The sequence below is a fragment of the Anser anser genome, assembly GCF_964211835.1.
Source record: "Anser anser genome assembly, chromosome: 1".
In the NCBI taxonomy this organism is placed as follows: domain Eukaryota; kingdom Metazoa; phylum Chordata; class Aves; order Anseriformes; family Anatidae; genus Anser; species Anser anser.
Window position 1 is genome coordinate 185,562,587 of NC_139720.1, and position 23,891 is coordinate 185,586,477.

General features: G+C 37.9%; 1 protein-coding gene across 1 annotated transcript in view; it reads right to left on the minus strand.

The window, feature by feature from the left end:
* The window catches only part of FREM2 (FRAS1 related extracellular matrix 2), a 129,352-nt gene that overhangs the window by 14,734 nt on the left and 90,727 nt on the right, over positions 1-23,891 (minus strand). The window contains exons 7-17 of the mRNA XM_083796399.1: positions 23,742-23,891; positions 21,496-21,705; positions 21,042-21,239; positions 18,832-18,996; positions 18,572-18,754; positions 16,398-16,528; positions 15,303-15,461; positions 14,202-14,505; positions 11,894-12,025; positions 10,958-11,289; positions 1,250-1,442 (exon numbers count right to left, since the gene is read on the minus strand). Coding sequence (XP_083652525.1) covers positions 1,250-1,442; positions 10,958-11,289; positions 11,894-12,025; positions 14,202-14,505; positions 15,303-15,461; positions 16,398-16,528; positions 18,572-18,754; positions 18,832-18,996; positions 21,042-21,239; positions 21,496-21,705; positions 23,742-23,891 — 2,157 coding nt within the window. The remainder of the gene's footprint in view (positions 1-1,249; positions 1,443-10,957; positions 11,290-11,893; positions 12,026-14,201; positions 14,506-15,302; positions 15,462-16,397; positions 16,529-18,571; positions 18,755-18,831; positions 18,997-21,041; positions 21,240-21,495; positions 21,706-23,741) is intronic.

Here is a 23,891-nt window from a genome sequence, read left to right on the forward strand (position 1 = left end):
TATAGCGCAAGGCTGGGCAGTGCAAAGTAGTAACTCTCAGTAATCCTGCCCAAATCAGATTGGTAAATGTTGGGCATCTGCCCTCCACCACCTCAGTGTGTTTATCATGTGTTTTGTGCTTCCTGTTTTCAAAGGGTCTGCTGATGTTCAGTATCTCCACAGACAGGGCCATCAGCTTCTTAAACAGAAAATAAAAAATTGAGGCATCAAAGGCAGGAAAATAGTGGCATATATGAACCACATAACTGCTGAGACTGAGGATTAGATTTGGCTCTTATTAGGCGACTAGTAAGATTTGTGGCATGTGGCTTTTTCTTTAGGCATGGCCTAGTGCGTGCTTCATTCTGCATGCACTGCAGATTACCCTTGTCACTGCATTTCCTGCTCTTACCATGAGGACAGAAATTGACTAGCAATTACTTCTGCAGTTTAGATACAGAGTTTACAGAAACAAAAAAGTTTCATGTTCAAACCCGGGTCCTGAGATTGTGGGAGTGTGCATACATACTTATAGTTGGCGCCTGTGTTCTACCTGCAGAAGGGACAGATATGGAACACCAGAAGCTTATTTCTGGGCACTGCTAAGTAAATTTGCATATGAAGAACAAAGCAGCATATACGTGCAACTATACATGTTAATCTTCCACAGATATCTGTATGTCGTTTAAAAAAAATAAATCAACTTTCTGCAAAGATAAATTCTCTAATGATAGATTTGACATGTTCACTAACTATAATCACATAGTTTATCATCAGTTTCTATCAAATTTAAAGAATGTTTTACTTATACAGTTTACTACTCTAAAGCATTGGACAGGTCATTAAACCCATTATGCATTTCTGTTTCTTTTGAATGTTTCACAATAAATGCTTTTGAAATATCAAAACCAAACCAAACCAAAACAAACTGAAATTGTATGTTCAGGGCCAGAAAAAAAATTGTTATCGCAGAAAAGTTTCAACTTTTCTCATTAAAACACATACATCTTGCATACTTAAAGAATACAAATACATGTCAAACCTCGAGGTTCTGAGTAGAAATAAAAGTTAATTTTGTGTACTTGAGACACAACAAAGCAGTTATTTTCCCTTGGAATAAAAAAATTGATATCAGCTTAACATGGCTTTCATAAACAACCCAACAGAGAATTTGGAGTGCTAGGCAACAACTGACTGTTTGCAACTGATAATAAAAGCAATTTTTTTATTTTTTTTTTTAGTATTAGAATGATTGAAAACTGGCACCCACCTTGGAGCTCTGCTTCAGGTGGGCTCCCAATCCCATCCTTCCACAGGATGGCAGTGTCATACACAAAAGTGAGCCGTAGCTCAGACTGCAGATCAAAATGCTGCCAGCCTCCTACACCCACCGGAGAGTGGAAAACATAAGAGACATACAAGGGGACTCTCAATGTGACATAGGACTGTACTAGGTTGAGAACCTACGAAAAGAAAAATGATTTCTTTAGGTTAGAGGTAAGGAAAGGCAGTATTGTACAGGTAATTCTAATGCAAGAAAAAGAGAAGGCATAACTTGAAATAAATATTGTGGCTGAATCATATTTCAATAGGTTTCAGCTGAGCTTAGAGCCTTTGAAGTTCCCTTTTTGTATTTCAAACTGAGTATGAATTCTGATACATAATCCCTAAATTCTGACTGTTCGTTTTTATTTTTATAAGTACATAAATAACATGACTACAACTTAACTCTTCAGAAATTTTTAAAATATTCTTTTGCGTTTGCTCTATCCTTCCCCCATAACCAACTCTTTGCTTACACTCTTTTGTAACCCTCCTGTAATGAGCTCTACTGGAAGACCCTGAATTTGCTCAGAGGTCATTGCAAGACTAAGTCCTTGGACTGCACTTACTCAGCTCTGGAACTATTTCTTCCTTTGTGTATGGATAGCAGTGAGCATACTGCATGCAAATGCACAAATTTGTTTATCACTATCTGGAGGAACTAAAAATGATGTGCAATTTAACACAGATTTATAAGTAGGCCTTCTATGCATATGCTGTACAAAACAGTAGCATTGATTATCAATTAATTATTATCAGAGAATCAAAAAATCTCTCTATATAGCATACTTTGATCAAAACAAAACAAAACAAAACAAAACAAAAACAGTGTCAGTAAACTGTCAATTCTTAAGACAGCTCTTATGTGATATATGAATCCATCCATTTCTGGAGCAACTTACAAATATTTTTCTATTCACATCTAATTGAAAATGTGCAATACAGATCCTTTTAGAACACTCTGGATTGTCTTACAAAGAGAAAGAAGGGAAAGCATTGGGATCGCCTCCCAAAGGGAGAATTTTCAACAGCACAAGTGGTGTTAAACTCCCATTTACTTACAGTACAAATTGTGTACCTATCTGACATTTGTAATTTGAACATTTCCCCAGAGTGTTTTTAAAGTGTTTTTGCACTATTGATTAAAAAAAATAAAAATAAAAAAAAAAATCAAAGATCTTTACAAGCTGTGTAAAAAACAAACAATTTCTGGGTTCACCCAGTGGCACATCAGGGGGCTGAATGTCCGTTACCTTACAGCTGTTTTACAAATGCTGGACAAAACTTTTAATAATACTACGCAATGACAAATTTACTGCCTTAACTGACTAACTACTCTGAACTAATAAAGGAGATCATTATAGCAAATGTTCATAGCTGCAGCAGCTTACTTTTTTACACATGACACTTCTTGATTTACACACTATACTACCAAAACACTATCCACTTACAATGTTTGCATCATTCCATAAGATGTGTTAGCATTTAGACACTAAGCAGTCTGGAAACACACAATACCATGCAGTAAAACAGCCTGGCTGGTAATATGAGACATTGCAGTTGCAGATGATTTTATATTAATTCTTCTTTGTTGGTTTTACACAAACACAATCAAGACTTTCTATTTGGACTTTCTATATTAAAAGAAAGAGTTTTATTTTCTCTATTTGTACGAATGACAAATTGAAGTTAGAAAATATTACCCTTCAGTCCTATTTAAATTGCACAGACAGGGACAACTTTATCTTTGGGAACCTATGTGGATATCCAAACAATTATTTCAGATATGAATTTGCTAAATTATTCCAAATAACAACATAGAATGCTCATTTCTATCAAGAAAAATGCAGCTATGATGCAAATCTACAATACATTTTGGCTTGTCTTTGATTCAGGAGTAACCTTGAACTTTTGTCATTTCCTGGAATGGTATCAAGAGCTAAATACATTTGCTTGCATAAGAAACGTGTCGCTATTGAAAAGTCATCCCAGAAAACTACATTACCTTTTCTCTGTGCATTTGCTCCACATCCGTATGTTGTACAGTAAGAATTAGAAATTAAAGCTAAAGATCTGAAATTCAGTTTGCTTACAAGGAAGAGGCAAAGCTACATGGAAGAAGAGTTAATATATGATCCTCTTGAAAAGAAGCATACATAATGCTTAGTGATAATGTAGAGGAGGACTGGAATATCACCCAGAGAGAATGTAATGACCTTGACGACTAAAATAGAAGAACTGAGATTAAATTTTATAGTATGAAGTATATGGTAATAGAAACTAGTGACAAGGATTTCTGGCTGAAATGAAAGACATTGGTTAGAAAGAAAAGAAGAGAAAAAATTTGGCATGTGAGTTGATCACATCATAACTATGACCTTCCTACCCTGTCCAAGTGATATGATCCTAAGATAAAATGAGGAATGGAGTGGAAATTAGAAGCATGCATGCCATTATTCAGAGTACTAGTGAGAGCTTATCTGGTACAGCTTTGATCATCCATGCTTGAAAAAGCCTAATTTGCATTGTAGACTGTAGAAAAAGAATCAACATAATCACAGGAATGGAAAAAAATATTTTATGAGAAGAGACTAAAATAGCTGTGTTGTTTAGCCTAGTACAACAGAGGTTAAGAGGGACTAAAAAATCTGTCTATATGCATGCCAGGAGATGAACAGGAAAGGGCTTCTGATGATGAAAAATGGTGCTGACATGGGCACAAGATGGCCACAACAAACACAGCTTAGAAATCAGAAGAATTTCTAACCCTCAGTGTGGTGGTACTCAACAAGAATAGTGAAGCCATGAAGTCCTATTAGTTTTTAGATTAAGTTTACCAGTTTGGAACCTCACTTATATAAAGAGTTAAGGCCTCTGACAGTAGTGACCTGAACAATGTGACCCACAAAACCTCTTCTAGGTCAGCATCTTATGCCACCTTGAGTAAAAAAAAGCTTCTTTCAAAGCTCTTCTTGATTATCCGATATGAGGTATCACTGTTCGTGTACTCTGTACGTAGAGAAATCCATTAATGGGGTTGTAAGCCACAGTTTACGCTTGTTTTGCCTCCATTCAGTGTGAGCACACTGTTAGTGAGCTCAGCTCGTTTGTACCGGTGGAAATCTAGTAGGATACCTTCTGGTGAAAGTCTGTCTGAAACACTGCTCCTTTGCCATACGTTACCACCGCTCTTCAAAAAAATCTGAAATTATAGTGTTATATAATTGACCATAGAATTTAGAAGACTCCCCCCCTTTTTTTTTTTTTAATTTTTTTTTAGCAAAACTCATATGAGATGTCTGGGAAGTGGAGTTTCTTGCCCCAACCAAGGAACTTATTCATATGGATAGCATGGCTATCCTTTATGTGTCATTCATGGCACATAGGGAGAGGAAGGAGCTCTTGTTAAACCAGCTGATTACGTTTTTATGCACTCAGGCCCTTCTTGAGGCATTCATGGATTTATAGGTGTAGAGGAAAACCTATATACTGATATCCAGACAGTTATTGAATAAATAGTTTACTTGTATTAACAGTAACTTAAAGCTTACAAGGCCATCTCATTTCTTGCTGAAAAGCAAAATGCCACAAGGGGAAAATTACTTTCCAGTGTGCAGAACAGAAAAAATCTCAAGACAGTACATGAAACACAAAGAACCTTTTGATATAATAAAAATAAAAAAAAAAAAGGAAATTAACTGCAGAGGAGATCTGCCAGAGTGAGAAGAAGCCCCCAATAAATGAATCAATGGAATGTGTCAGGCAGATGGAGAAGCCTTGCTTCTCTAACCCTCTTAATAATGCTGTTTAGGCGAACACGAGAAAACATTCTTTCCATTGAGTTATCTTTATTTTCCAGCACTGCCTGCAAAGCCTATTGAGAGTAGGCAGCTGTTCATATTTTATCTCGATGTGACACTGATGAAACCAAAACGGCACTTAGCACTGTTTAAGTGTAGGAAAAGCTTAACTGCTGTGAAGAGACAGAACAGGTGCACTGTGTATCTATGCATTCAATGCACAGAAGATTTTAGAAATTGCATTGACAAACTTTTATTTATTAACATTAGTTTTATCCAAGTGGGTGTGACATTTAGCCTTGTGATACTAGGAGAGAAATAGAGATTACAGCCACACCTGAGCTGGTTTGGGAAAATTGTGTCTCTCATTCTGTGGCAATGCCAGGTCTGGAGAACCTGAGAAGACAGAAGGTAAAAAGTGTTCCAAGCATGGAACAGACTCTTACAATTACTATCTCAAAAGAAAAAAAAATAGATCGAAAGTCATTCAAATAGATTATCTTAAAATTTGTTTGTGTGAGGGAAGAACATGATTTATACTGGATATCAATATAAGAAGTAGACATGCATACATGTTCTTTGCAAGATAAATTATCACAAACCACAAAGTCTATTTTTGAACACTGACTATTCCCATTTAAGACTTAGAAAATACGAATGGTGCTTCTATAGGTGTTCTTCTTTTGTTCCCCTTTCTGATGCAAACTGTCAAACTTCATTAAGTAAAAAAAAAAAACACAAACCAAACACATAATTAGTTTGAGCATCTGTTATGTAACAAGCAAGAATATTCAAAACAAAAACACACTGTCAGGTTTGGGGGCATGTACTCTGTCTTACATTTATACAGACTTTTATTTATCTGGCTTACACTTCTAGAGGGCAGAACTTGGCTGAGGAAAATGATTTTATAGCTCTGGTATGTGATTAGTAGCAGTAACAGACTGCGTGTGTGTATGTGCACACACATGCTGTATTAGTACTGATAAGATCAGAATTAGAAATTAGAAATAACACAGTTTCACATTTTATATTGTATGTTGCAATGAAACAAACTTAATGAGAACTGTGTTTTTCCTTCAAATTACTCTATGCCTGATTTTCTCTTACATTTACTTGCTGTCTGCAAATCTGAGTCACACAAGCTTAACAATGTTATCAGCTAGCTGTTTACACAATAACAATATGGCAAAGCTAAGATTTGGCCCCACGATGGCAGATAGCCAGGTAGGTCACAGGTAAAATGCAAAGCAGGTTTGTTTAAAGAAGTCTGAATGGAGAGGAGAATGCAATCCAGCATGGAAATGCCAGCTCCTTGAAATGTTTAACCTCTGGCTTTGTTACACAGCTGGTGTGTTAACTTTGTAACAGTTTTTTCTTCACAGCCCTTACTAAATGCATGTGTTTGCAGCTGGGGAAGAAAAACAGATTGAATGTTAGTGAGCTTCCATGTCAAGGGAATACAAACTGCAGGGTTTTCTAAAACTTGATTGTGGTGGCTTATCTGAGCATAAAAATCTGAAAATATACACTTCGGTCCATCTGTATTTTAGAGCATCTAGTTGAGAATTTCAGAAAACCTGGCCTTTCCCCTTAAAATATTATTTTGGTGAAGCTGGAAATAGACTGTTTCTGTGCAATAAAATACTGTCTGCAAGCTGCCTCATATAAGTTGAGGCAATATATTAGTAATTTTAAAATCTGTTTTCAGACGGGATTTCCAGACACCTCAGTACCATCATAACACGTGTAACATAAATATGAACTGAACATATTGGAAGAGAAACATTTTCGGTTTTGTCCAGAAATATCTGGTTTTGTCAGAAAGCAAAACAAACTATTCAGCTATACTCAATTACAGTAGCTTCAAGGTATTAATCTGTATGTTCAAATATTTTAGTGCATGTTTTTCATCTTTGTGTTTCTGTTAAAGACTTGTTTAATTAGTTGTTAATCAAATCTGAATTGTAATTTCCTTGCATTCCTGTGCCAAGTCTAGCAATGGACTGGAACCAGTGGAAGCAATATCCACATGTAAATACTTGGCCAGAAACACACAGAAGCCTTTGAATGCCAAACTGTCTGGTTACAGCAAACAGTTGTAAACGCAGGAAATGAGATCAAATGATACTTCACACTCTATCAAATAAGACTAGGCCTACCCTTCAATATGCACCTCATTAAACAATATTAAACAATAGTCACTTGCTTGGTTTTCACTGTTTCATTTTTTAATTTCCTTTCAAGGATATCTGGCATTGTTCTAGCACCTGTGCCTTGAGAATCAGAGATAATTGTAGTGCTTGTCTCTTACGATGTCCCCATGAAATAAGGTCCAATCTCTACTGATTACCTGAAGATACAGGCAGATAACACTCACATAGGTGAGCTCCACCTATTTACAGCCCCAACATACCCAAATACAGACCTTGGATTTCAAGTTGTGACTGCAGGTTATCCAAAAGAAAGCTGTTGCTAGTTAAGTGACCTTGACTTTAACCAGAACAGAGCTATTATCCAAATGAATTAGTTCAATTTAAAGAGTCTTTATTTTTAAATATAAGTTCCTTAAGCTGCAGATCTAAATCCATATATAGATATACAGACACTTGATTTTTCAGATGTGGTGAATATGGGCAGAACCCAGGAACAAAGCATCTAGCTGTATTCTGAAAGAAGTGCTGCATCTAACTCACACAAGGTTTGCTCATGCACAGAGTAATTGCAAAAGAGAGTGGGTCACAAGCAAAAGGCCTCAAAGACAAAAAAAAAAAAAAAAAAAAAGGGAAGAAAGAAAAGAAACTGAAACCTTCCCTGTATGTATTATGACAGTTCATGAGTTCATGGGAACTGGCTAAGACAGCTGCACTCTGTGGCAAACACCAGGAGCACTGCCAGAAGAACTACGCCAGCTGCAGGTCTCCCACCTCACTTTTTGTTGACAGAAGCTCATCTTCTTCCCCTACTATTGGAGGAGTTCCCATAAAGTGAAGGTCCACATCACACAAGATATTGCCACTTGCTTTTGTGAAATATCTCTGTCTGAACCATGAGCGCAATCTTTGACCATATAGATACAGGAGCACTAGAACTGAAAAGCAGAATTTTGAGTTTAAAGATCCAGCCAAATATCTGGTAAATTCAAGCTAGTAAATCTGTAGTGGCAGCAGGATGTGGTAGGAGAATTTAATATTTATTTATCTGTTCTGTCTGTATAATGGAAATTAAGCTTCCTTTGTGTGCTAAGAAAACATGGTGAAAACCATAGCTGCCAGCTTCCCTCTCACGGAGGAGGATTATTAATTGTTCACTGAAGGAGAAAAAACCAACAATGGTAACAACCACAGAGATAGGGCACTGACTGCCACCCCTCTCAGCTGGAGGGGGTCATGTGAAGATAAAGACCAAACTTGGAGAAGAATTAAATGGAGGTGGGGGAAACAGGGAGGGCAGTGAAGCGCATACTGGCTGCGGGGCAATGCTTCACTGCTAGAAGTAATTCAGCTTGATATTTCACTTACCACTCTAACCTTTTAGCCACACCCTACGGAGCACTACAGGCTGACTTCAGCTGCAGTTTCATGGCTCTATAGCTCATGTTCATCCCTCTCTGCCTTGAAATGAGGGATCTTACCTAAAGTACATAATGCTTCTGGAGCTTAAAGCAAGTACACCTCTCTTCCAAAGATATATTACCATTTATGCATATCCTCCGCAACCAACCATACAGGTTCTTTAAATTTGCCAAAATACAGGGATGCTTCTTATTTTCTCCTCTGCTTATACCCATATGAACATACATAGGTTTTATTTAGACACACATTTGTCTAAACCAAGTGCTCAGCCTTTTCTCTGTAGGACACAGAGTATTAGAAAAGATTCAAATCAGGCCTTCCCTTTCACTGTGGGAGAAGTGGCTTGCGTAGGTGGCAGGATTGACAGACAGCTGCGTGGCAGCTCTGCGAGCCTGTGTGCTGATTGTGGTTGTGTGGGAAATAAGAATATATGGCTGTGTATTGAATGTCTTCAGGGGCATAAAGAGATAGTGAAAGGAATAATGAGTTGAAGCAATGAAATCATTCTAAGAACAGTGAAGAGTGCTGTCATTTTTATCTTGTGGGAATGTGAAAGGTTTACATCCCACACTCACATGCCTTCCCCTCCCCTCTGACAGGTTCATGGTTATAGTGGAATGCACCTGTAGGAGGATCTGCTTGTAACAGAGGGGCAACTCCAAGCAGATGCACCAACAGTGAGCTCCCAGCATCAAGGCAGATACCTTGAACTGGTCTCTGAAACAGACAAGGAACCAGGAGAGACAACAGAGCACTGAGATGCCATAACCATCAAGGTCTTCACGTCTAAGAAGGGGAGAAGCTCCACTTTGTTCTGGTCTTATATTTTATAGAGTACATAACATCTAGTTAAAAGGAGCAGAATTTTAGGATGTTAACCAAGGGCTAGAGAGAATCAGGTGTAATTTCTTGTCCAGCATATTGACTGTATGATCACCCACAGAGTAAGGTGGACTTTAAGAATGTAAATATTAAAAAAAGGGGGAGAAAATTCAGCTTGTCTGATTAGATATTTATATGCCCTTTAGCACCTATGCTTTTAGTAGTAAAGAAGTTTTGCTACACATGCCTGTAGGTTTCTTTGGGCAACGGCACACTTTTCTCATCTGTAAGAATTCATGCTGTTTGGGATTGTCAAAGTAAGAATTTGTGCTTGTAAGTCTACTGAGGCTCCTAGGCAAATTGAACACCTGCTAAAAAGCAGAGCAGTTATGGCTGTTTCACACAGTGGCTTCATCCTTTTCACAGTGGCTCAACAGGTGATGCTAGTGAGCCCAGTAAGTGAGCTGGCTGTACCACACAACTATTGTGTTTAGAATGGAATGAGGTACTGCATTTCCAACCCTTCTACCAGCCTATAGCCCTTCTACCAGCCTAATTCCCCAAAGGGACATTTCCATGTCATAAAGGATTGATCTTCATAGCTACGGATTTTGTACTCCAGAGCCTGAGTGGGATCAGGCAGGCTTGTGCAGCAATTGCATAAGGAAGACCTAGGGATTACCCTTTGCTGTCACTGTGCCAGAAGAAATGCTACACCCTTTTATTTCCACATTACTATGGATTTCTAGAAATCATTTGTCAAAGAACACCTGAAGGTCTCTCCAATTCTCTTCTTTATAACCCCTAAACCACTTTCACAGCTCTGTTCTTCAGCCACATTGACAGCTTCTCTGCTTAGTGACCACAGAATTTTCTGCTGGGTAATGCGAGACCATTATGCTGTCTGCACTGGTGGGTCTTGTTACACAGCGAGCAAGAGATTGGCAGTGCCAAGCAGCTGATAGGACAGTGCAGTTAATTGTTATCAGCAGGAAGACTCTTCACAAGTTTTGTAAACTCTATTTTAAGGTACACAATGACTGATACTAAATAGTCCAGCACTGTCAGTGTGCTAAAAGCAATCCTCGAGAAGGCTTTCATTCTAAGAAAAGACTAACGTGGTTCACTGTACAATAAAAGCGGGATAGGTTGGTCCTAAAATATTTCAAAACTACATTGGGTGAAAATCATAGCAAATTTAATTCAATCTAAGTCATTCTCTTAATTTCAATCGGACAAAGATTTCACTTATAGCCTATTAGTGTTTAACGGACACTGACAGCTTTAAGAAACAAGCTGGTCTTATGTGAAGTCTTTATCTTGTTAAGAAAAAAAAAAAGAACTTTTCTTTTTAAAATACATACAGATAAGTAAATCAGTATATTATCTTATTGATACTTTCCAAGAGAAGTCTTCCTTTTTAAGAATACAGTACAAAGTCAAGTTATAGGTTGGTACCTGTCCATCTGTCCCAATGGTGCCTCCACAATCTGTGAGGAGCTCGGACATGTCATAGTAGCTAACAAACTCCCATAAACAGGCTTCTAGATTCAAATTTCGGTAGAAGCGTAAGGTATTGAAGCCTCTAATTGTTGGGCTGTACTGGTATGGAATGGTATCTCCAATCACATCTGGATTTTTGGTAGCATCAGTCAGGAAACCATGGTGGGTCTTCACTTCTGTGTAATCCAACAAGTTGGAGCACTTATGGTTTCCAACTCTAGTTCCATCAGGGCTAAGTGTCAGCTCAAAATTGGAGAGCTCTCTTGTAGAAATAACAGGCAGCATGCCTAAAAAACATTAATTTATAGAACTATCACTATATTTCAGTAGTCAGAGTTGGTTAATCTAGCCCCAAACTCCCAAACACCAAAGATCTTATGAAGTACTTCTGTATTTGGAACACACAGTAATAAACGTACTTCAGAATTCAAAGAACGATGATATGCTGTGTATGAGAATATCATATCTTTGTATATGAAATACCAAATAGAATATTTCTAAATCTCCAATATATTTCTCATTCAGAATTTTGAGTGAATTTTACAGAAGCATGTAGTAATTAAATGGCTTTATATGTTTTTTTAATAATTATTTTTGGTATAAGTATGGGCTTCAAAGGAATTTTACTAATTATAGGTCTATCTCAATTTATGTAAACCATGAAATTAATATGAAAACACTTAATTGTCACATCAAAGACTATGAATCAATACGGTGTCTTATGCACCTTGTTGCAAACTATACTTGTACATTGATGACACTTTTCTCTGTTCCAAGTGTTAAAAGATTATATCATGATTTTAGCTATCTAAAATAATATGACTGATAAGTTAGCTCAAATAACAGCATGTTGTATGACTTCTCTCAACTCCACAGCTGACTTTATCATACCGTCGATATGTGGCATCGTGACTGTCAGTTTGATGAGATTGGCATAAGCTGGATCCTCTGGGCCAGTATAGCGCAATTTGGCAGAGAATGGTTCTGCTCCAACTACTCCTGACATACGAGGTTGACAAAGACCTAATGAAAAAAAAAAAAAAAAAAGAGAAAGTAACTTTACTTTAAGTCCAGAGGAAATAATCCATACTTTCCCTTGCATTAATTTTAGACACAATTTTTTCCAAACATACATGTTTCCAAAACAAGAAGAATTTTCTGGAATGACAGGTAAATGTTTTGGGCAGCATTTGTCAGAGATTCAAACAGGAATTTATGCAAAAGAATTAAAACAGAAATCATACATGATCAACTAGATCACATTTCTAGAATCTGGTGATGACTCTGCACCTGAAAATTTTCAGTTGCGTATTACAACCACATCTGCAGAGTAAGTGTCAGGTGCCATACAAAGGTCCTCAGAGGCATATGCATATTCCTTCCTTCCCCACATACATAGCTTTATGGAGGATACCTGATCAGGATTCACCTGCTTTTGGCACAAGATTGGGGTCTGGACATATTCATGACTTCACAGGACTCTACAAGCCTCCCGTTCCATTACTGACCCAAAAGTAGTTAGAACAATAGTGTCTTAAACTAATTTTAGTTAGAAATGATCTCTAGAAATACTGTGCTCAAAATGGAGCCAGCTTCAAAGACAGATCAGGTTGCTCAGGGCCTTTTTCAGTAGATTTTGAATTTCTCCAATGCTGTAGAATCTGCAACTTTTGTCAGCCCTTTTCCAGGCTTAGTTCAACCTGTTTCAGTATTAGTCCTGGTTTGTAGAACCAACAGATTAAGTTTGCAATTGTACGATCAGAGATAAATGAAACTTCCAGATCATGTTGTATACGATCTTCAAAATTCTTGACTTTCTCATCATAAGTTAGATGAGATACTGGAAGTAATATATGCATGACAGTTCACTGCTGGGCCTGTGCTAATTAGCTCTGCTAATTTGTCATGTGTAATTCAAGCCACTCATTATAAGGCTAATGTAGCCAGACTGTTTTACATCACCAAACTAGCTCACCCAGCACGAGGTTGTCTGTCTTTAAAATCACTACACTGCATCTTGTAGACAATACCCTTACTTAGACAGAGTTCTTTTTAGTGTGTAGGTTTCCTGATAATGCAAACAAAGGTGACTTTAACCTACAGCCAAAAAGTGAAATAAAGGAAGGAGGTAAATAGCAATTCCATTCAATAAGCTCCCTAAAGGCCTAATTTAGGAGAAAATAAAATGTTTTAACTAAAATATTTAGTTGGAAATGCCAGGGAAATTAAAATGATATTACAAATGAACACTCATGTAATTTATTATCTACTGTAAGATCTTACAGTAAACAGAGGACTTATTACAGCTACAAAAGCAGCAGAGATGACACAAAGAATACGTAGGGCCTGCAGAGAGGTAATAAAATACAGTGATTCGTAATTCACCTTGATTATTGACAATTAAGCACTCACCAGATTCTACAGTAAAAAAAGTATCTGAGATTTCTACGACAAAACAGCATATGCTATCAGACTAGCCATGTCCTTATCAGTTCCACACCTCTGCTTCACAACCTTATTTAGTACAAGTTTCATGGAAAGTGCTGGCTGGACAAAGGAGGTAGTTGACAGTACCTCTGCTGGCTGAGAGGACGCAGCATTAATTCAATTTTTATTAGGTATCAGAGAATCAGATAGAGAGAGACAAAGTGAGTATTAAAGAAAGAAGGTTGAATATTATGAATATATCAACCACAGAAAAAGTTTGTCTAGGTCTTGTTATTGGACACCAGTTGTTTTAGTCCTTAGTCAAGGAATAAACTAATTCTCAGGTGTCCAGTGAGGCTTGAAAGCCAAATAAAGCTTTTCTTCTGGCTAGGCATTCAAAGTAGTGCTCACATGTGGATTCTTCAATGTCTAATAGGAAATGAGATGTACTGCAAGATTACTACAGTTGCATTCAAAAGACAACAAAACCCAGCTTTCATGGATTCCAATGCCTGGTATATACTGTTCTTCAGAATATAAAAATTCATTAAGTGAATAAATATTTAAAGGTTACTAGCAAAGATTAAAACCATTTCCTTCTATGCATTTTTTTTGCTGCGCTAAGATACTTTTTGCATTGCTTCTACAAACAACAAAAGAAAAGGTGAGGCTGTAGTGTTAAAACACCTTATCATGCAATTTGATTTTGTTAGGATGGAATTTGAGATCCAAAAGTGTCCTAGGGATTTTGCAATAGGTGATGATATCTTACCTTCTGATGTGCTTATAGTTACAATAGGGCTCATAAGTTCAAGACCCTCATTTCCATCTGAATTCACAGCACGAGCAGCACACTGGACACGAGAACCAGCTTGAAAGTAAATGGAGTCGAGTGTGATCATCTTGGAGGAAGTGAAGAAGGTATCAAAGTCGACCTCCTTCATAGGACTAGTCACACCATCAGGACCAGTGGGTGCACTCACAAGCCACCGGTATTGTGTCAGGGTGTTATTGATGTTCTCACTGGCACATATTGAACCAGTCTTATCAAAGTCTTCATATTTAGGATTGCAAGCCTGCAGAACAAGGCAGATAATGATTTATTTGCTTCATGGGAAAGGAATTTTAATTTATCAAGAGTCACAAAACTCAGCAACATGGAACTGATAACCCCAGTAAATCTCTTGAGTAATTAACTTATTTTGACAGTGATGCTTTTCGCACTGTTAAGGTAGATTAAAAGGCAGGTCTAACTATGCTTATTGAAATAAAAAACTATTATTTTATATTACACAGTTTATGGGTGAAAACTTAATACAGTTATGAAAGCTCAAACTACACTTCACCTACTACTTTAACTTGAATGTCATCCTTTGATCTAATTCTGCAAATACAGATGGACCCAAAACTTCCTCAATGCATCTGAATATTCATGACAACACTTTGATTGCAAAATTGTGATGAAAGAAGCCTGTAGTATTCCAACAAACAGTATTCATTTTCCAGTTTGTGACACTTACTGAAAACTGTGGCTCACTGGTTATCTCCTGTGATTTTAACCTTACAAATTAATGTTTTAATTTTATTTAATTTGTTTTAAGGTAAACAGGAAAGTAGGATGATACAATCATAGACATTGTGCAAGTATCTAATTTGTTCTTAGTGAGGAACAAGTGAAACATCTTTCTATGCTTTTTGTCCCCCTAAAAATTGATTTGCTATCCAGACAAATTATATTAGCTTTTAGGACTGTCCTAGCTTAAACTCATGTGTGACTCACAACGTGATTGATAAAGACTGCCTAAAATTCAACTGCACCTTTAAACAAAATCCATACACTTATTTTGATCCATCTTTCCACAGAGATACTCACTGTAATACAGATGACAGGATAGCCAGCTACAGGACTTGTTCTGTCTTTGGCTCTAGAAGTATCGTCATATATCAAAAGGGATGCAACTTGAGGGACGGAAGGAAAGGTGACATCTGCCATGCTGTTCATTTCTTCAATATAAACAATGGCCTTGGCTGCCTGATAATGAAAAGGCAGAAAAAGTTCTCTGTGAGCTTTTAAGCAAATAAGAGAATTCAAGCTGGACCTTGAGAAGAAAAAAAGATCATTCCTAGCTTTTGAAACACTCTCAAGGTAAGTTCTAAAACCTCAGCTGGATGAGTTATTGCGAAAGGGTCAAGGCACTGCAAAGTATATTGCAGACTATGAAACCAAGAGCTAAAATGATTTTTTTTATTTTCCAGAACACTGAGGATAGCAGACCATTTAACCTCTTGTGTTGCAGCTTTCTTGAATCACTTCAGTATTCTGGTAGAACTCTGATGTACGCTGTTGTTCTTCAACTGCCTGCTGAAAACATGGTGTTTGACATCAGCAAAGGTGTCTGTTGACAGCAATCTCTGCTGTCTGGCTGCCTGGAGTCAGACTATGTATGTGATACAGATGAAGGGACTAAAGAGTTAGAAGAACACTTTTTGCAGAATCGGAGGAATATGCTGTTTATATTAAAAGCATGTATGATATAATGCTAACTAACAAGAATGTGTGGCTACTTTATTTCACACAGCAACAACATAGCTTTGACAGCAGAAGTTATATTTCACCTGACTGCTCTTTTTACAGCATAGGGGATATATTTTATTGCCAGCCAGTGTTTCCAAGAGGACATCAGGTTTTAGGGCCAATTTGAAGAAGAGAATGTATCTGGAAAGATGTCTTAAAGACTTCTGTTCCACATAGGCTCTTGTATCTGTATTTCCATGAACCTTATTGCCATGGCAAAAAAACGTTTTGGGTAGGTGCTACAATGTCACCCAGAATGATCCTCTTTGACTTCTAAACTACAAGCCAAGATGGCATGCATAAATATTAAAAGAAGAATAAAGCTATAGGGCAGAAAGCAAGGAGGTCTTTTTACCAGATTTTGCTGTTGAGGACTTTGCATCAGTTTGTTACCTGTATTTCAGCGACCATGTTCTCATCAGGCTTCAGGTGAACAGTGAAGGCTTCTCTCATCTCCCTAACTCCATCATAGAGAACTTCAATTTCCACAAAGTGCTGCGTTTCGCCCTCCTTAAACTCAATTTCTAAAAACATAATGAGACACCTAAAAATAAATCTGACGTTCATAACAAACAGTAATTTTAGGTCCAGCCATGAGAGACAGCAGTTAATACCCACTACTCGAATTAAAGATGTTTATTTTACCTTAAACCCACAGATGTTCCAAGACCTATGTGGAAATCCTGCAGATAATAGATCTTTATCAAAGGCTTCTGGGCAGAGACACAGAGCCTTTTGTTCTGCAGTAGCACATTTCCCTTCAAATCTTTGCTCCCATGCACTGTTGGTGCACAGTACAGAGAGGGGAAGGAAGATATAGGGTAGTGCTTATAGGGTTAGTATCAACTGACAGTTCAACAAGGCCAAGTGCAAGGTTCTGCATCTGTTCTGGGGCAACATCAAGCACAAACACAGGCTGGCGGGAAAATGCATTGAGAGCAGCCCTGAAGAGAAAGACACGGGGGTATTTGTGAATGAGAAGCTCAACACGAGCCAGCAACATGCACTTGCAGCCCAGAAAGCCAACTATATCCTGGGCTTCACCAAAGAAGAGTGGTCAGCAGTTCGAGGGAGGTGATTCTCCCCATCTGCTCTGCCCTTGTGAGACCCCATGTGGAGCACTTGTTCAGCTCTGGGGCCCCCAGCACAAGAAGGACATGGAAGTATTAGAAAGAGCCCAGAGGACTGCCACAAAGACAATCAAAGGGCTGGAGCACCTCTCCTACAAAGACAGGCTGAGGGAATTGGGGTTGTTCAGCCTGCAGAAGAGAAGGTTTCAGGGAGACCTTATAGTGGCCTTCTAGTAACCAAGGGCTGCCTACAGGAAAGTTGGGGAGGGATTCTTTGTCAGAGAGTGTGGTGATAGAACAAGGAGTAATGGCTTTAAACTAAAAGAGGGTAGATTTAGATTAGATATTAGGAAGAAATGCCTTACTCTGAGGGTGGTGAGGCACTGGCACAGGTTGCCCAGAGAAGTTGTGGATGCTCCATCCTTGGAAGTGTTCAAGACCAGGTTGGATGGAACTTTGAGCAACCTGGTCTGGTGGGAAGTGTCCCTGCCAATGTCAGGGGGTTGGAATTACATGATCTTTTGAGGTCCCTTCCAATCCAAACCATTCTATGACATTAAAAATTCCTGTGTCTTTCAGGAGGAAAGAGCAAGACTTTGAAATGATGGAGACAAAGTGATGGGAGTTAGCAAGATCCAGGCTGATAATTTTCTAGTTGCTCACAATTTTTCTCTGCAAATATCAGTAGTGGCAAATGCCTCTCCTGTGGAATTTGGAGATGGCCCAGTGTTGTTGCTGGATGTTCAGAAATGAGTCCTATCCTTCAGCTGGGTTGGACACCAAAATAGCTTATCCAAAACTGTGAAAACACTCCAGCAATGAAAGATTGGTCTTAAAACACAGATTAGTATCATGTATTATCATAAACTTCAAAAGACAAAAAATCTGTAGTGCTATGAACTCTATTAATCATTCACCAAACCACGTGGGTGGGCTACTAACAGAAGTTTATCAGCTAAGAAATTTCTCATTCTCTTTCACAGCTTTTCTCCTCATTCATCACTATTGAGGAGCAGCGGGCAGTGAATTGCAGAGATATAGGAAGAAAGTTTAATTATTATGAAAGTTGAACAATAAACAGAAAGAGATATTTATTCCTAGATTGAGCAATAAGCCATTAACTTATTGAGTTGCTTGAAACAACTCCACAATCATATCCTATAATAGATGCTTCTGCAGAGTAATGGTAATACACTTCGCAAATGTTCCTAAGATGGCACTCACACATTTCTCCCACAGTTACTCAGCTACAGATGTTTTCAAAGGAGTGGCAATTATTTTGTAAATATCTCCATGGATATCTAGCCTCCCAAGAGCAATTTGATAGTTGCTTACCACATGGGATCACATCCATATTGAATCATGAATAGTATCCTGTTCATGAAATTATTTCAACCTACAAGCATTATACTATAATGTTAATAATAATAACTAACAATCATATAATCATAAAAATAACAATCCTACAAATAGCAGGATGTATCTGAGTGACTCTACCTTCTGATATAGGATGATAGTCTTCTCCAGAAGTAGCAGATCCATCCTTTGTATGAACTCTCACAACAGAAACCTTGGAAGTGTCTCCCAGACGAAGCACTGGGATTTTTACAACTGCTACTTGTCTTGTGTCCTTTGGTTCACTCACACTAAATTTGGTCTCACCAAACTTAATAATAGCTTCTGTAATTAGAGTAAAAATATGTTTAGAACACGCTAATGGGCTTCCAAAAGGCAATAATAACAAAATAATTTCTTACTGTCTGCATCGTCCTGAATCTTTATCAGGGTCTCATTTTGTTCACCAACAGAGGCACCAAAGGAAGAATCACTTCTTGGAGTGCCAAGAACCAGGCGTAGTTCTTCATCTTCTTCATGGAAAGTATCATCCGTAAGCACCAGTGTGCAAGGCTTCTCAGTCTCACCTGCAATCATTCTGAAGGTAATATCATGCAGAACTTAGGTGTTCTTTGCTCTATTACAGCACTTTTCTTCAAGCTCAAGAAACAATGGGATGCTTCTGTTGGCCAAGGCATCTACCTCACTATCTTGGCACAATACAAATTAATGAATGACGACAATAATAGAGAAAGCAGAATGAGTATTCATTATGTGTCTATGGAAGCTCACTATTTAAACGGAATCTTCTGTTTTGAGATTTCTCTGTTTATATTTGGTATATCCACTTCACATGTATTGTTCCTTTTGTTTTATCTTCATACTCGTTTTCAGTGACCTCCACACTGTGTGAAATACACAGTGTATGTTTCAAAATTAAATACTTGCACAAGGTAACCGAGTAATCGAAACTTTCAGTAATACTAATGGTAATTTTGTCCTGGAGTTTTTGAATTTCCAGAATTACTGACATTTTTGAGATAGTCTCCAATCTTGTGCACCTTCACTTTTATTATTCCATTTAATGTCTTTAAAACTCCCACTGGTCCAAATGACAATGAGTATCTCCTTAAAAATTCTCTGGAGTTGTAAAATGCTCAATTTGAGTAGTCACAAACCCATGTGTATAAACTTACTAGATATTCTGAGACTCTAGGAATAAGGCTTTGTCTTAAGCCTTCTACAAGAACACCAAGAGCTGTAACTGGTATGCAGACTATCTGGCTCCCAGCATCAGACTCAGTGGGCTCATCATCAGGAGAATGATTTCTACATCCCTGACAAAAGGAACAACACAGGATGTGAGAGAAATGAGGCCAATTTACAGTCATTTTATATATTGCATGAAAAAGTTATCAAGGTTCTTTAAGATGAAAAAACAGATTAGGACGCTGACTGCCTTCATTTTCTGAGGTGTTTTTACCCCTACAGAAAATAAATTATCCATTCAGAGAAAGAAGGAAATACAAAATATTCATCCGGCTCATTGTTTCAAGGGAAGCATGAATAAACACTGTACTGAAACTGCTGCATTGTAAACAGGCCTAAGGAGCTTATGGAAACAAGATATGATGTTACCAGACCTCTTTGCTACTTGTCTTCATTGAGAAATAGTAGGGTGACACTCAAAAGAGAAGGTAAAAAGAAGGGGCCTGAATCCATCAATCTTAACAAGTTGGTCTCTTTCCTGGTTTCACAGAAGCAATGGCAAAGGCATGGAGTACATGCCAGCACTAACAGCCGAGGTCCGTTCTAAATGAATGACTGAACAACCCACTTTTCTGAAAAGCTAAGATACATGAAATATAAGCTTGTCATTCCTGTGATAAGGGCATACAGAGGATTTCATACTGATGACAGAACTTGTTTAGAGCTTGTAAAAAATATGTGTGTGTAGACTTAGAAGACTAGAAGTCTAAACTGTCTTCTGCACAAATAGAGGGAATCAGGCAGTATTTTTTTCAAGGTAGTAACACATGATTTATCTGTGTTTCATATCTGATGTGAGATATTAAGCATGTGATGCTGGCAAACTAGCATAGGAAAGCCTCCCTAAAAAAAAAAAAAAAACCCACCACCACCACCAACAACAACAAAAAACAACCACACACAACAACAAAAAATCTCAAACACAAATAAGAGAGTTATATCCCAGCTGAAAGGTCTGCCACTCATTTCAGTGCAAGTCAAGTGTATTTATCAGAAATCTGTCTAATGAATAGCAGAGCTTCTGAAGTTTTCTGTAGGGCAGCAGGTCTGTGCTTTTATCACTGTATTACTCTGAACTGCTTTTGCTACAGTGGATCAAAAAGACCCACATGCTTGATCTATACATATATATGTCACTTTGGTCCCTATTGATGATCCCTCTGGATCAGAAGTGACACAAAAAGAGACTATTAACATCATCTGTGCACGCTCTACCCAATGTGTATGGAAAGATTTTGGTTTTCCAGAGTAGCCTTTTTGGCATTACTTTATAAGACACTTAAAATTAAAACAGAACAAAACAAAACAAAGCAAAACAAAATATAGTAGACTAAAGGCTTCTAAAATAAGATCAAGAGCTTACCAGGAAGGAAGGTGATGATGGAACTGTCAGTATTAGGACGCTCCTCAAAGTCAATCATTACCTGAGCTGAACCTTGCCTTGTATAGCATCTCACAGTGGATGTGTATCGGATATCCCCACTCCTGTATATCATGGCAGAAATCTGTCCATCATTTTCATTGCCTACATATAAAGATTCTTTAAACTGCATCTTAGGCACTAGACAGAAAAACATAAAAAGCACATGTAAAGTATAGTTGCAGAAGTTAACACATCTTTGCTCCACTACTTCAAATTTTGTTGTGCTATATTGCACTAGCAGCTATTGCATAAGCAGCTAGCAAGCAACTGACGTAACAAACTCAAAGGTGTAGATTCATTGGCTTTGGTGTGATACAAAAGGACAAGTGCTATTTGTGTATCGCAGTCATCCATCTCTTGTTAAAATGTGAAAAGGTCCAAGAAATCAACTCACAATCAGAGACTGAGTCATTGATGAAGATGGTTGCCTTGCTGGGTTCTCCAAGGGCAGCATTCATAGGCATCCTTAGCACAAGCTCAAACTTCTCAGTTCCTTCTAACACCGGCTGTCCAAGGTCATCCAGAATTACCACACGAAACGTCTGCATACTGACTCCAGGGGCAAAATCCAAATTACGACTGATGCCTACATAATCTACACCAGCTACCAGTGGAAAAGGGATTAAAAAATATCAAATACATAAATAGCATTACGTGCAATTAAAAATAAAAATATACATAAAGCAAAAATATCTCTTGACCATCTAAGTTGTACTACACAATTTAACAGGTTGATATTAAGTCATTTTTTGTTTAGTGATACAAGTCACAAACCAGGCCTGATTCTGTTCTCTAAATACCAAAATATTCTCTAAATGTTCTCTAAATAACCAAAAGTTATTCCACTAAAATCAATAAAGTTTTTTGGAAGTAAGAACTGAAAGTAAGCGTAAAGATTTGAGAAAGACTCTGGAGATGAAGCGGTCTTTTGGAAAGAAAAATTGTATTATTCTATAATGAAGTTGGCAATTTTGAGACTAGTGTAAATAGAGAAGGAAAAAGGTCAGTGAGCTCAATGTAAGGAAGAAGTGCTATTCAAAGGAGAATGTGCTGTTCAAAACAGAATGAATGGAAAACAAAAGAATCAAATTCTGCCCAGACTGTGTCAGGTGGTGTTTGGCACCTTGTACAGTTAAAAGACAGACTGATCCGGTTTGGCTTGCTTTTATGTTTTGTTTTGTTTTCATAGAATCATAGAATCATTGAGGTTGGAAGAGACCTTCAAGAACACCAAGTCCAGCCATTGCTTTGTTCTAAGCAAAGCAAGCCAACACATAACAAACCAATGCGAAGGAATGAAACTAAACAAGATTCTTACTAAAACGTGACACTGTATATAAAAACAGAGCATTAACGGTGTCTAGAGCTTTAGTAAAAGACTGAGTTTTAACGTTCATTTTTAGGGTGATTAAGTGGCAGCAGAGCTGTTGAGTCAAAGCTTTGGGGAAAACAGTTTCATCGAAATTAAAATAGGGTTTAGAATTATGTGAATTTGACATAATTTGGTGAGATCAAAGGTCATCATTAGACGGACACTTGCTTAGAGTCCTAGATGCTCTATCCAGGCCTAAAGCTGTAAGGCAGGATGTCAGGACTGGTAGCTGAGAGCAGCAGATTCACTGCTTGACACTGCTGTGCTGTGTCCAGATTAAGGACCGGGTTCATGGCTTAAAAGGCAGTCAACTATGTCAGATCTTTCAGGCTGTCACCAACAGACTAGAGAGTCTGAGGGCTGTGCCAGCCTCAGTTTTCAGGTTTGTTTACCTGCTGCAGTCAAGCTAAAATCCCCGAGGCCCTGGCACAACGAATTAAGATTCTTACTATAAGGCAGTATTTCCCCTCCTTCCCCGGAAATAACTTCAATAGTCAGGGTGAAACAAAGACAAAAGATCATATAAAACAAGTTCATAAATGAAGTAATCATGTATTCTTAGACTTTATCATTTCCTTTTTCATGAGAAAGCATGCGGAAAGACTTGCTACAGGTGAATGTTTGGATTTCCCACATTGCTCAAGTAACAGTAAAGTTTTACACAACTTTACCTCATTGAAAATTAGTTGAATAGATGAACTCTACTGTCCACTTACACTTGGGATAAGCATCTAAGGAAGATTACTGGTCTTTTTGTGATGCCTATATACGACCGTCTTAGTTTGAAACACCGTGGTTTGTGAAAATACTCTAACATTTGTATTTGTATGTACTCTAACATTTGATTCTGCAAAGGTTCTGTCAAATCATCACTGAGCCACACAGCTGTAGCAATCCTCTTGCTGTACAGGATACTAGATAATGTCTCACTGTCTACAGTAAGAGGAGCAAAGTCTGTGTGCTGCCAGGGGTTAGAAGTCTGTGCCCAGAGTATGCTGTTGTGGCAACAATCAACTGCCTTTGTGGAACAGTGTTTTATATGAATATTTGAAGAGATTTCTGTCAGTGCTGGACCTCATGGTTGCTCCTGTTTCAGTTTCTTGCAGAGCAAACTCTGTAAGTACCTAGTTTGTTCTAAGAAGAAAGATCTAAGAGAAAGACACGTATAAATTTCAGCTTATGTAGCTGAATCTATATCAAGTAAGACCAAATGTACTAGCATTTGCTGTTGAGATGTATTATGAAACTAGACCAAAACAATAACTTACCTTCTGCAGTTATTGGTTCAGATTTGCGAGACCTTACTGTAACAGAGGCAGCTTTAGACAGATCAGTTCCAGTCCTCCAGACACGTACCTCAACATAGCCAGCACTCTCGTCAACATAGTATTCATCATTTCCAAAGTAGAATGCTGGTT